A 15,481-nucleotide genomic window follows, 5' to 3' on the forward strand; every position below is an offset into this window, starting at 1 on the left:
TATGCCTCTAGTTTTAACTAGGGAAGACCTATTGTAACCTACTATTTTGTAATAGTGGAAGATTGGAAGTGGACTTCGGTCCCGTGGTTTTTCCCTTCACACCGAAGGGTTTTCCACGTAAATTTTGGTGTTCTTTTTGTGATTGTGTGGCTGATTTTATGTGTTTTGTTGTTATGTATTTCTATTTTTGGATAATTAATTATTTGACTTAGTGTTGATTGGACATGGGGAAGGTTTATTTTTGGGTCATTGTGTTTTGGACATCACCTCCATAACCCACCTCTTCCCCAACAATTCATTCAGATATTTGGGTTTTTTCTAGAGTAAAAAATTTGACTATCATCAATATTTTGTTTCCTTTGTGGATGGATTTTTATATATGCCTTGGAACTTTTTGTTATGATAGGTCTGACTTTCTTCATTTATTCGGTCAATTTTATCAGGAAATATAAACTCAGTTGGGCATTGGTATTCAAAATCTTTTTTATTGATAATGAACTTGAATTTGTTCGAAATGATCTTTAGTATTTTGGGGAACTCAAAAAGGATATAGATATTATGATCCCCGCATTCGCAGGAATTATGTCAGTGCTGATTTCACCTTTTTTAGGGTTTCTCTAGTGCTGGGTCTTCACTCCTCTTAGATTTGACCCTGTGAATGATTTTTGGTTCCCCTTCGTGTGTTTGTCCTCTTGTTCCTACTCTTATTCCTTGGGAAAATGTCAACTCCTTTTCGTAGTCTATTATTTACTGAGGTACAGTAACAATTAGGGTTTTATGAATGTTGGAATGCAAGTGCAGACATCTCTACCACAATGCAACTACCTTTTCTGTATTTATCAGTCAGACCTCTGGCGTTTGAACCAGACTAGGATTTTCCAATTGCTCACTGAACTTTTACTCAACAATGCTTAATTACTCATCCTAGTGCTCATTATGCTTAAGTTCTTCACCTTCCATTACTTTGCATTCTTTTGCCTTGTTATTTGCTATGTTTTTATCCCTTCCTCACATATTGGAATGCTTCCTAACTCTAGGTTGTAGCATGCAATTGATATAGAAATGAATGACTTGACTCCTTAATGGACATAGTAAGGAGTTGGTTAAGCGTCATTGGATCTACACCATCAAATATCTTTATCGATTCTATGGAATGACTTAAGACTTGATTGGATGCCAAGGATTATGCTCGAACATATGGTATTGATTATTGTGAGACATTTTCTCTTGTTGCTCATTAATTTTTTTTTAAATTTATTTATTGATTTGTTTGTAATTAGTTTTGTTTGGTCCTTGTACTAGTTCGATGTGGATAATGACTTCTTGTATAGGGATTTATTAGTACAGATGTATGTGGAGCAATCTCAAAGGTATGTTGCGTGGAGAGTGGTAAGGTGAGGCTGCCTGAGACTATTTATGATCTAAGTAGTCTCCTTAAGTGTGGTTGGACAAGATATACCTTGGGCTTGCTATGTTAAACTTGGTTGATACTCCTCTAGATCCCAATGTGAATATGTTTAAGGATGTTGGACTGGATTTTGAAGACCAAGCTTCGTATATGTAATTAGTTTTGGCAAGTTATCTACTTAACTATCACTAGACTTGACTTTCATTTTCTGTGGGAAGGGTGAATTAATTAATGGAGAATCCCAAACAGCTGCACCAGAATGTCATTTGTAGGATTTTTCAGTATCTCAAGAGCTCTCTTGGCTAATGCTTGGTATATAAATGTAATATAATCTATATGAGATTGTGGGGTACTGTAATGCAGATTGGGCTGGCTCCAGCATGAAAGGTCTATTAGATACTGTATGTTTGTGGATGGTAATCTTGTTACCTAGTGTAGTGAGATCTAGTGCCAAAGCAGAATATCGAGCTGTGGCTTATAATCTTAGTAATGAACACCCACATGATTTAAATAGTGGTTGTGACCATTGTGTAATGGTTTTTTGGTTTCTCGATACTATGCCACACTCTAAAATGGTGGAAAGAAAATTTAGAGCCATAACTACTACAGGATTGTTATAGAGAGAAGTATTTTTTATTTTTACTTTTTCTTTTCATTTTTTATTTTTCCCTTTCATAAGTCATTATTGATAAGCCATGAGAAGAGGGGCTGGATATAAGATTTTAATGAGGATGATGATGTTGCAAAAATTATTTATTTTTATTAATATTCACAAGAGATCCATTAATTTACAATTTGGTATGAACACTATTTTGTTAAAAAAAAATTATTTTGATAATATTAGTAATTTAATATTCTTTTTCCATATTTTTCAACTTCAACCTTCTTTTCTTTCTGGTTTTGTCGTGTTTTCAAGTTGTTAATATTTTATTTATTTATTGATAAATTTATAAAGTTATATAGTTTGATTTTAAAGCTTAGGTTATAGATGTACAATATCACTCGTTCATCTAAATTTATTACATTTTTATTCTTTTAAAAAAAGATAATAGAACTTGTTTAATTTATTGTTTTCTTTGATGTCATAAGTGCTGAATTGATTAATGGAGTCATTGGAGTGTGTAATGTATTTTATTTAATTAATTAATTTGTCACACATGATTAAAAAGTGAAAAGAATATGTACTTTTTCTATCAATAGCAGTTTAAAACAAATATAAAATTTATTTCACTTACTAAAAAAACATTAATAAGTTGAGCAAAAGGATTCAAAATGCACAAAAAATCTTTTTAAGGAGGGTTGAGAGCTTAAAACATGCTGATAAACCCATGTACATAAGATTGTGTGTCGTTGAGAAAATTCACATCTGTTACACCCGCTTCCCCATATGTAACATTCACTACTCTCGCTTTCCGCTACACCCGTACTATGCTACCCACTTGCTATTTAAAACCATGAGTACCAATACCAAGCTATGTCTTATACTCTTAGTGAGCTTGATGGTTTTTTTAAACAGCATATACGATGTCTTCAACTTTGTTTTGCAATGTGTCTTAAAAAGTAGCTGTCATAATGTATAGTTAATTTGTTTCTATACATGTGGATCAAGAACAGCTGTTTCACGATTGCAATTGGATGTGATTATTTTCTGTTGTTTGCTTTTATAACAGGTGATCCACTGAAGTTGGCAATGGTCAATATTGAAACTAGGTTTCCTCCTGCACTAGTACTAGAGCAATTGTCTGGCAACCTCACAGCTTTGCTACCACGCCTTTCTGTGAGAAATATTCTCTATTTTGCCTTTCCAAATTATATATGTATACATGCAAGCATGTATTTTTTATGCAGGGTGGAACTTTTGTTTTGTTTTTTTGTTATTTTCTTTTGTTTATATGTATGCTTGTTGTTTTTGTTTTTTTTTTGTGATAACGAATATAAGATATGTTAAGAAGTAGAATGTACAATCAGAGTGAGGATACTAAATTCTCAAAAAGAAAAAGGAACATGTGCGCTTATAGCTTGTTTATAGTTTTTCCTGGATTCTCTCCAAAGGTTAGCTGAATTATCTATTTGTAAGATAAGCTTGAAACCGGATTTTGGTTGCTTCTATGTCATTTTTGGTAGCTTTAAGACCAAGAAACAAATGGAAAGATATTAAAACAGTTATTGCTGGAGAGAGATTTTATTTCATATTGCCATGTTGCTTTTAGGAAGAATTGCCTTGGACAAACGGATACAGATAGTATATTCTGCTGCTGCCCAATGTGTTGAGTCGATAGATTGAGAGAGGAGTTGCTAGAGAACTGGTGGAATGGTTTGTGGTGGGACATGAGGATTTATCTATCTCACATTTACAGTTTTCTGATGATACCATCATTTTTCGTTTGGATGATGTTAGCAGTTTCTCTAATTTTAATACTGTTTTACAGGTTTTCTTTGATAAAAGTTTCAGGTTTTGAAAGTTGAACTTTCCAAGAGTGGTGTTATGGGAATTGGTGTAGAATTGAGTTTTCTTTCTTCGTTAGCTAGGAAAAAGGGGTTTGTAGTTTTGAGTTGGCCTATTACTTATTCAGGAGTTTCCTTAGGCTGTAATCCTTATGTGTCATCTTTTTGGGCCTGGGTTTGTGAGAGGATTTCTAGGGGATTGAACGGGTCCAGATTTATCATCTTTTCAGCCCCAAAGTTTGTTACAATGTTGATAATGGGCAGATATTTCAGTTTTAGGAAGATATTTGGATTGGGGAGGCCACTTTGGCTTGTTTGTCCCTCACTTGCTTCATTTATCGACCTTTATGATTTATGTCCAACGCATAGTTACTTGGGTTGCAGTTTACACCACCACCCCCCCCCCCCCCCCCGGCGGGGGAAAAAGAAAAAAAAAAACCCTAGAACTGCAGTCCACATGCACATGCTGATTGGTGGTCAACGGTGTCCCAGATTGAAAAATGGCAAACTAGATTTGTTAACCATTTTCAAATAAGGATTCATGTGAAAATATTCAGATATTTCCCGCTGTCAAGCTTGCCATGGAAAGAGAAAAGGGGGTTTTGTGTGGCATGAAGCCAGCAATGTGAAATAGAAGAGGGCTTCCTGCTGCCACAAAGCTGGATGGTAATTTTATTTGAGTACAACCTCTAATTATAAATTTAATTTTTTTACATTAACTTTTTTATTTAAAGAGTTCAACAATTTTGTAAAAAAAAAAAAATTAATTCATTAATTTACAGTAAAATAAATAAATAATTTACCAGTTTAATTAACAAGAATAATAGCACTGAAGCTATATTTCTCTCATAAAAATTTTGCAAAAATAAAAATTGCAATTTTTTTTTTATATGAAAATTACTAATAATTTTTAAATTTTACTACATTGATATTAGAAAAAACATAATAATAGTACTGAAGCTCTATTTTTCTCATTGAAATTTTGCAAAAAATAAAATACAATAAAATAAAAGGGCAGCTTGGTGCACAAAACTCTTGCGTATGTTGGGTCCAGGGAAGGGGTGGACCATGATGAGTCTATAGTATGCAGCCTTACCTTGCCTTTTCACAAGAGGCTATTTCCATATCTCGAACCCATGGCCTTGAGGTCACATAGCAGCAACTTTACTGTTGCGCTAGGCTCTCCTTTGCAAAAGGAAAAAAAATAAAATGCAGTTTTTTTCTTAAATATGAAAATTATTCACAATAATCTTTATATTTTACTATGTTAATATTAGAAAAATAGATTTCAATTTTGGCTGTACATTATCCTCTCCAATTAATTTTTTTTTAAGTGTTGAGACAATAAAGTGATTTTTTTTTTTAATTATAAAATCTAAGGGAGGTGCTCCAGTTCTCATAACTTTGGTTATGTATGAGCTATGAACTATATGGAATTACGTTTTTCCATATTCTATATTCCATCCTAAGTAAACAATTGAAAAATGTACCACGACCCAGCATTGTGTACTGACTAACTCAAATAAGTGGTTCAAGCGTACCATGATCCGGGATGGTGTCCCACTAAGCTTACCTGCCCCAGAACCATGCACCTCTTAAGTAGCGTACTGCATACCACAGTCCTGTACCTGCACTCATAACACGGCCCAAAATGCACTGCATTCCAGGTAACTAGGGCCTGATCTCAGATTTCCTTTTTTTTGCATGAGGTTAGCTTGTTTTGGGTTTTTCATTTTTTAAGAAACCTTAATGAGAGGGACATGGATCATGGATGAACGAGTCCTTTTGTTGAATGTGCTCTCGTTTTATAATGTTAGGGGAGGGAAAGAAGAATTTGGTTACTTGATCCTTTTGGGAATTTTCATGCAAGTCCTTTTCCTCTTATTTAATTCATGATCCTTGTGTTATTCCCTTTACTGCATTCTTTAATCTGGAAAGCAAAGTTTCCTAAAAAATTAAGTCATTGACTTGGACTCTGATCCTTAATAAAATCAGTACTAGTAATGTGCTTGACAAGCAGAGACCAAATAAATCTTTGTCATCTGCCATTTATGTCATTCGTTTCAGGTGTGAAGAGAAGTGTGAAATTATTTTCTTACATTTCCTTCTGCTTGGTCGCTTTTTAATTGATTGTTTGGTGTTCTTCGAGAGCTTTGGGCCACTCCTTCGGATGGTTTATGTCTTGTTATTTTTACAAAGTTTGATAGGGGGAAAAAGATGAAAGCTCTTCGATGCATGTTTCTTGCTATTGTTTGGTGCATTTGATTAGAGGAATGCAAGAATTTTTAAAGGGGTTCATATTTCTACACGGTTTGGATTAGAATGGTTTTCCTAGCAGCATGTCTGCTGCTCATGGCTTTTTTTAGAAATGTTTCTTTAGCAGACTTGCGGAGAGATTTGGGTAGTTTTCTTTATTAGAGTTGTAATACAGACTATAGTTCTTTTCTCTCTTTGTTTCTCTTTTTTTTTTTTTTCTTGGAGGATTCCTCGCCCTCCTCTTGTCTGTTTTTTTTCCTTTTCTTTGGTTGTGTTAGATTACCACTTTTTTAAAAGCTTAAGCTGTTAGCTTGTGGACCAGCAATGTATATCAAGATTTAACACTCCCCTACATGTGCAGCCCGACAGCACATGGAGGGATAAGCACACAATGGATAACACCCATTATAGGAAATAAAGTAGTTTTTAAACAATACACAATAAATGTGGGCAACAAGATTAGAACCCAAGACCTCCTGGTAACCAGCTCTGATACCATGTTAGATTACCACATTACCTAAAAGCTTAAACTCTTAAGTTGTCGTCCAATAATGTATATCAAGCTTTAACAGGTTGTGCCTTTTTTTTTGTTTAATAATATTCTTTGTTGATTAAAAAAGTATATGTTGCACCTGGGATTTCCATTTCTGGAGAGTCTTGAATGATGTGGAAACTATTGAGTTATCTTCTTTACTAATAAAGTTGAATAATTGTAGGGTATCCTCTGAAAATGATAGACGATATTGGTTCTTGGATTCTTTGGGAGTCTATTTTTTAAATCTTTGTTTGAGTTCTTGGTTTCGACAAATTCCTATTTTCCTCTATGGAAGGTCAAAGTTCCCCCTAAAATCAAAGCGTTTCTTTGGTTGATTGTGCTTGATAGGATAAATACTAATGACTTGTTTCAGATGAGGAGTGTTATGCTGGGCACCCCACTTGTGCCAAACATCAATACTACAACTATTTCTATAGAATATATAAGAAACTAAAGCAATGTAGAAACTAATAATAAAACAGTAAAAAGAACAAGACAAGAAATTAACGAGATTCGGTATAGAATTACCTATGTCCTTGGGCGCCAACTATCAATCCACTACTTCTTGATAAAGTACAACTTTGAGGTGTATTTTACAAATGGAGAGTTGAGCTCTTTATATATTTCAACCTCGAACTCCAAAAAACACTTCTCTCCAATGTGGGACAAATAATACAAAAAATTCAAAACCAACTTTTTATACCAATGTGGGACAAAAAAATCACAAATCTCCACCTTGACGATAAATTTAACAAATTTTTTAGTCACCAACATTTTCTGGAGTTTCACATCATCGGCGCCTCCCAAAAATATTTAGACTTGCAGGATATTTATCAAGTCAAAAAAAAAAATTTGAACTTGATTGTTGTCACAATCTTGGTCAACATATCTGTGGGATTTTCAGTTGTAGCAATCTTCTGAAGAAGTATCTTGCCTCCATCAATAATATCCCGTATAAAATGAAACCGAACGTCGATGTGCTTCGTTCGTGCATGGTAGACTTGGTTCTTTGCCAAATGAATAGCACTCTGGCTATCACAGAACACAACAATGTGCTTCTGAACAACTCCCAAATTTTCAAGTAAATCCCACAACCAAATAGCTTCCTTAATAGCCTCTGAAGTTGCTATGTACTCTGTTTTTGTTGTAGACAAGGCAATGGTACACTGTAAGGTAGACCTCCAACTAACTGGACCATTAGCAAATGTAAAAATATATCCAGTAGTCGATAAACGTTTATCCAAATCACTTGCAAAATCAGAATCCACATATCCAACAACACGTTGATCAATAGTATTATTTTTCTCAAATACTATACCAACATCAATTGTATTCATAATATATCTCAAAATCATTTTCACAGCTTGCCAATGTCCTTTACTCGGATCATGCATATGCCTGTTCACCATACTAACAGCTTGTGAAATATCAGGTCTAATACAAACCATTGCATACATCAGACTACCAACAACACTTGCGTAAGGAACCTGTGACATATACTTACGTTCCTCATCTGATTTACAAGATAAAGCCGCACTAAGTTTGAAATGAGGAGCAAGAGGAGTGCTTACTAGTTTTGACTGCTTAGACATGCCAAAACTCTGTACTACCTTATTCAAATACTGTTTCTGATACAAACTAACTCTTCCTCTCATTCTGTCTTTGCGAATCTACATGCCAAGTATCTTCTTTGCCTCACCAAGATCGTTCATCTCAAACTCTTGATTTAACTGACTTTTCAACTTGTTGATTTGTCCTTATTCTTTGAAGCTATCAACATATCATCAACATACAAGAGTAAATATATAAAAGATTCATTTTGTAGTTTGCGAAAATAAACACAATGATTATGTTTATTTCTGATGTACTTATGATCCATCATAAACTGATGAAATTGTTTGTACCGCTGTCTTGGAGACTGCTTTAAACCATACAACGATTTACCCAGTTTACATACCCAATTTTCTTTTCCAGCAACCTGAAATCCATCTGGCCGAGTCATATAGATTTCCTCTTCCAAATCACCATGTAAAAATGTAGTTTTTACATCGAGCTGAATTAGTTCAAGATCAAATTGTGCTACCAAAGCCAACCAAATTCGAATGGAAGAATGTTTAACAACTGGACAAAATACCTCATTATAATCAATGCCTTCCCTCTATGCATAGCCCTTAGCTACCAATCTAGCTTTGAAGTGAACATTATTTGCATATGGAAATCCTTCTTTCTTTACATAAACCCATTTGCAACCAATTGCTTTCTTACCCTTGGGCAGCTGGGCTAGCTCCCAAGTCTGATTTTGATGAAGATATTGCATTTCTTCATCCATCGCTCTTTTCCACTTGTCTGATTCAGAGTTCCTCATTGCTTCTTTAAAAGTGTAAGGAACATTATCGTCCACAACTGGAAGTGCATAGGCCACCATATTAGTATACCGAGCAGGTTTTCAAATTTCTCGTCTTGACCTCTGAGAAACAATTAATTCTTGTTGCTGTGAAGATTTTCGAATTTAAATCTCCTCTTCTTGTACACTATTCCCTACTGTAACTGGAGAGTTACCTTGTGTAGTTTCATTTCTCACTGGGTTACCCAAAATTGTCTCAACCTCCACCTGTTGTTGAGTACCACTAGTCTTTTCTTCAACTCGTGACTCTTTTCGTATTGTTTTCTTCATTATCGCAAGTTCAACAAAAGTCACATCCCCGCTTAAAATCATATTTTTCATCTCTAGATACCAAAGACGGTATCCTTTGACTTCTGCACTTATCCCCAAGAATATTGGTTTCTTAGCTCTTGGTTCCAACTTAGATTCTTTAACATGATAATAGACCATAGTACCAAATACATGTAAAAAATCATAATAACTGCTAGGCTTTTCAGACCGTACCTCATAGGGTGTTTTTCCCCCTATTGCAGATGATGGTAGACGATTGATGAGATGACACACATATCTAACAGCCTCAGTCCAAAACCTTTTGTCTAACCCAACATTACACAACATACATCGAACTTTCTCCAGCAATGTCCGATTCATGCGCTCTATCACCCCATTCTGTTGTGGTGTATTTCGAACTGTGAAGTGTCGAGCAATACCTTCATCCTGACATACCTTTATAAACGGGTCACTCGTGTACTCACCACCATTATCTGATCTGAGCCGTTTAACCTTTCTGTCAGTTTGAGTTTAAACTAATTTTTTCCACTTAAGGAAAATATCACACACTTCATTTTTATGCTTCATAGAATACACCCAAACTCTTCTGGAAAAATGATCAACAAAGTTACAAAATAATGCATACCGCCCAACAAAGCCGTTTTTGTGGGCCCTTATTCATCTGTATGGATGTAGTCTAAAATACCTACAGTTTGGTGGATTGCAGTGCGAAATTTCACTCTAGTTTGTTTTCCCAAAATGCAATGCTCACAAAATTCAAGTTTGCACACCTTTACACCCTTTAACAAACCTCGCTTAGCTAATTGTTGCAAAGATTTTTCCCCTGCATGTGTTAATTGCATATGCCATAACTTGGTTGTATATGAACGTGCATCTTTCTCATAAACAACAGCTGGTGAGCCCATAATTGTACTACCTTGTAAATAATACTAGTTATTTTTCATTATTCCTTTCATCATCATCAATGCACCTGATTTAATCTTTAAGGTTCCATCTTTCAAAATGATAGTGAACCCTTTAGATTCTAAGGCACCCAATGAAATCAGATTCTTTTTAGGATTGGAACATACCTAACATTAGTCAAGGTCTTAATAGTTCCATCTTGACAATTCAACTGTATTGATCCAATTCCAGTTGTTTTTCAAGTATTATCATTTCCCATAAAAACAACCCCACCATATAATTCTTCAAAATTAGAAAACCATTCCCTATTAGGACACATGTGATAGGAACAACTAGAATCCAAAATCCACTCACCAAAATAATGTGACGAAGATGTTCCAACAAGAGAAAAATCTGACTCACTTCCATCATCATTGGTTATATTGACATTAGAATGAGCTTTGCCCTTATTCTTCTACTGTAATTCAGGGCAATCTTTCTTCCAATGCCTTCTCTCACGACAGAAGGCGCATTCATCGTTAGCAGGTCTCCCACGAGATTTACTCCTTCTGTGAGATTTACTCCTCCTTCCAGGCATACGACTCTAAGAACGTCCCCTTATTGTTAGTGTTTTTGTTGTTTCCTTATGGACCCTTTGATCATTCTTTCTGCATTCAGTACTAATCAATGCAATACAAACACCATCATAAGTAATTTGGTAGTCAGATGTTCATAATCGTCAAGGAGAGAATTCAGTAACAATATGACTTTATCCTCATCTTTCACCTTTTCATCCAAATTTCACAAATTGGCCAAAATTTTATTGAAAGGATTTATATAGTCTTTAATCGAAATGCCTGGTTGATACTGGAAGCGAAACAATTTCTTTTTCAAATAGAGCCGATTTTCCAAACTCTTGGTCATAAATGTATCTTCCAATGTCTTCCACATTGTCTGTGCAGATGTTTCCCTCATAACACAATATTTCTGATTTTTAGTGGGACACAGATGAATCGTACCACATGCCTGACGATTGATCTTTGCCCAATCTCTGTCATCCATATCTACTAGTTTATCATCCAAAGCAATATCTAATTCTCGCTGATACAAGATGTCCATCACCTCATATTGCCACATACCAAATGTAACGCCCCGAACCCTTAAAACCGGGTTCGGCGCATTATACCTGATAAAACCCTGATAATCCATAAATCAATATATACGTAGCGGAAAACATAAACATAATCTTCATAACATAATACCAGAGTTTACTAATTCTAACTATAATCCATAACAAATCATCCATCATCTGCATTTTCATAAATACATAATTTCATAATCGTTTCAGTATTTTCACAACCATTCATCCCTCAACATCCTTAAAACATAAAGACATAAAAGACAAATATTTATATTCCCCAAAATTAACTTAGAAATATACCCTTTTCTTTTTCTATTTTCCAATAATGCTATAAAAACCTCGAGCTCTCAAAACTCGATTTCGAGGAAATCCTGAAAAAGATGAATTCATATTTGGGTGAGACACATCTCAGTAAGGGAAGAAGTATACATATTAAAACAGCGTGTGGCAACATAAGATATATAAATATTATTTTAATACATTTGCAAATCATTACCATAACTCTGAAATCATTTTCTGAACCTAATCAATTACAAGCCAAAATTTAACCCACGAGATTACCCAAGGATAGGGGTGATTACCCACCCATACAAGTAGCACCCCTCTGCTCTGATACCTAGGCAACCCAAAGGTCACAGCTAAAGCATATCAGGGTACTCACTTTACTCAAATAACCCTCAAGTATTAGATTGATCTCGTACTCACACAGTTCATACAAAAGTTTACCGGCGAAGGCTCCCAAGAATAGGGAAATCTACCCGTCCATACAAGTAGTTTCCCTCTACCCTAGCATGTTATGCAGCCTACTGCTACACCTGATGCAACTAGGGCACTCGCCTTTCTCAGCAAGCCCTCGGGCGAAGAGTTTGCCTCGCCCAAACGTAACATGTTCTACTAGCATAAATACTGCTAATACTATAATACATTATTCTTTCTGTCATTGTTCAACCATTCACCTATGTTCATGTTCATAATTTTAACATTTCACTTCATTTTACTTTAAGTGACTCTTTCCCATTTTACATTGTTCACATTTCACATTTCATTTCCATTTCATTCATTTTCCTTTTCATTTCATTTCATTTCATACCTAGCATCTTTCAGCTGTTTTACCCAGCATCTTTCAGCTGTTTTACTCAACATTTTTCAGCTGTCATACATTTACTCAGTATATTTCAGCTGTTTTATCCAACATTTTTCAACTGTTACACATTTACCAAGCATCTTTCAGCTGTTTTACCCAGCATTTTTCAGCTGTTTTACCCAACATTTTTCAGCTGTTTACCCAGCATTTTTCAACTGTTTACATGGTTGCATTAACACACACAAGCAACATAGTCCATATTATGTTTTATTCACAATGCATTACTTACTTAACCTGTATCTCATACATTTAACATATATTTGCACAGAATCTCATGCCACACAGTTTAGCAATAAAATTCACACACTGCCTGTAAAATAAGCCAACCAACATTTAATGTTTATATACTAAAAATACCTTACATTTCTTATATAATTATCTTGAAAATATTTTCCCACTTTCATTAGTTCATTTTCGCGTATACATATCTAATAAACAACCCTAAATTCGGAAAAATATAATTCAAATGGTTGACATTTTGAACCAATACTGAAACATACACACGTATATATAACACAATTTATTTTTTTATTAAATTCATAAAAATTCTGATTTAATATATATTTTTTCCCTTACTTGATTTCTTGCACTACGCCAACAGGGACCCCAAAAAGATGCCTGCAGCACTCACCTGTACCCTGATTCAACAACCCTAGTTCTATTAAATTATTCCTAAATAAAATACTATTTAAATATTTCCTAGGATCATAATTCCCAAATAAATAGTTATACCCGCAAATATAACCAGTTTGCCAAATTTCCCAAATCCACTCTTGCTTTGGAGTGGAGCCTAGAAAGCCCCAATTGGAAGTTTACCTACGACAAAATGACGATGATCATGACTAGGACCCCATGGTGGTGCCTAATCGTTGATTTGGCTGAAGATATAAGGAAAAATTGAGGATTTAGAGGAAATATACCTTTCCTCAGGAGTGGTGCCTACGCCGCTCCTACGATAAATCCGCTCTAGTAGAAATGTCGGTGGCGGAGTTACGAATCTAGCGACATCTTCCGTTTCTCGATTGGCGCTTGTTAGACCGACGGAATTGAGGAGAGAGAGAGAGGCGGAGACGGAGACGAGCGAGACGGTCTAAGAGAGTTACAGAGAGAGAGATTGAGAAGCGCTGAAGAGAGGCGCATGTCTTCCCAGGTAAGCTTCTTTATTTTCCTTTTATCCTTCCTATTTTTTTTTTACTTACTTTAACTTAACTTATATATATATATATATATATATATTATAATAATATATTATATTATATTAATATGTTATGTTATGTAATTTAACTAGTGATTAACATTATTTAGTTAATTACTTAATTTAATTAATTCAATTAAATATCGTTTAGTTAATTTATTAGTTCAATTAAATATTAATTAATTAATTAATTTAATTTAATTTAATTTTTTTATTATTAATTTTTTTTTTCATACTATTCTTTTTATCTGTTCATTTATTATTTTATTTATTATTATTTTTTCTAATTATTTTAATCATTTTAATTTTTCGGGTCTTTACACCAAAATTATTGGTACCATCAAATTTCTTCACCTCAAACCGAGCATTAGCTATCGTCTTCGATGATGATGTCAAAGCCGAAGGGGTTGGAGTTTGTGTGGACAGAGTTTCTTCTACTGTTGCACTAGTTTCTGCCATCTTCTATATATTCAATAGCAACCAACATAGCAAAAGGCCTAAGATGAATAGTACGTACCAATTGTTTCTACTCTGTTTTATGCTATAAAATTCCACTTTGACCAGGCCGATCTCCAGGGAGCAATTGAGCCGCAATGGTCTCTGAGCACTTGCTTAGACAAAGTGTTTCTTAGGCATCAAACGTGGAATCAAGGATCCTAACAGAGGAACACCTCCGTATCGACACTATTCAACCTAGCTCAAATACCAATTGTTGTGCCGGGCACCCCACTTGTGCCAAACACCAAAACTACAACTATTGCTGTTGAATATATAGAAACTAAAGCAATGTGGAAACTAATAATAAAACAGTAAAAAAAACAAGACAAGAAATTAACGAGGTTCAGTATAGAATTACCTACGTCCTTGGGCGCCGACAATCAATCCACTACTTTTTGACAAAGTACAACTTTGAGGTGTATTTTACGAGTAGAGAGTTGAGCTCTTTATATAGCTTCAACCTCAAGTCCAAAAACCACTTCTCTCCAATGTGGGACAAATAATACAAAAAATTCAAAACAACTTTTTATACCAATGTGGGATGAAAAAACAAGAAGGAGACCTTTAAAGGCTCTCCTTCCTGATATTTGTATGCTGTGCTTTAATTGTCCAGAGTCTGTTTCACACCTTTTCCTGCATTGTGATTATGCATGGAAGGTTTGGAACAAGTTATTCAGTTACTTTGAAGAAAGCTGGGTTTGTCCTAGAGCACTGGAGGAGTTTTTGGAAATTTCTCTTGTGGGGCTTGGGAGGAAGAAGGAAAGAATTGCGTAATGGAATTTTGTTATATTTGCAGTGTTTTGGGGCTTGTGGAAGGAATGTTATGCGCTTATGTGCAGGGAAGAAGTTACTGTATTGGTTGGTGTGGGAAAAGATTTTGTTATGGCTTCTTTATGGTTTATGGGCCTTGGGAATTTCAAGAGTGTTTTAGAAGTATAGCACAATTGGAAGTCTCTTCTAAGGGTGTTTTAAGTTTTTTGTAATTGTTTATTTTTGCAATTCTCTTTTTGGTTTCCTGAGGATTATCAGACTTTGATAAGTTGTCGTCTCTCCTGCTTGTAAATTCTGTCTTTATATAATGAATTTATTTTTCTATCTAAAAAAGAAAAAAGAAAAGGATATGGTACTATTGCGGCACTAATTGTGTACAATGGTATATCTTCAACGATTTTATAGGGGGTAAATTATTTGGGTTGTCTTAAGATTTTTTAACAACATATAGAATCCTCACTTGATAAAGTTTATATGATTTCTCTTTAATAAAAGCTATTTCCCAAACAGCTTATTTTAACTTGTGCCATAA

General features: G+C 34.7%; 1 protein-coding gene across 4 annotated transcripts in view; it reads left to right on the forward strand.

The window, feature by feature from the left end:
• Positions 1-15,481, forward strand: part of LOC131154320 (phytyl ester synthase 1, chloroplastic) — a 98,560-nt gene that overhangs the window by 36,345 nt on the left and 46,734 nt on the right. For all 4 annotated transcript variants that reach the window (XM_058107017.1, XM_058107018.1, XM_058107015.1 and 1 more), the window contains one exon: positions 3,079-3,185. In XM_058107017.1, coding sequence (XP_057963000.1) covers positions 3,079-3,185 — 107 coding nt within the window. The remainder of the gene's footprint in view (positions 1-3,078; positions 3,186-15,481) is intronic.

This window comes from Malania oleifera, chromosome 4 (genome assembly GCF_029873635.1).
Source record: "Malania oleifera isolate guangnan ecotype guangnan chromosome 4, ASM2987363v1, whole genome shotgun sequence".
Classification (NCBI taxonomy): domain Eukaryota; kingdom Viridiplantae; phylum Streptophyta; class Magnoliopsida; order Santalales; family Ximeniaceae; genus Malania; species Malania oleifera.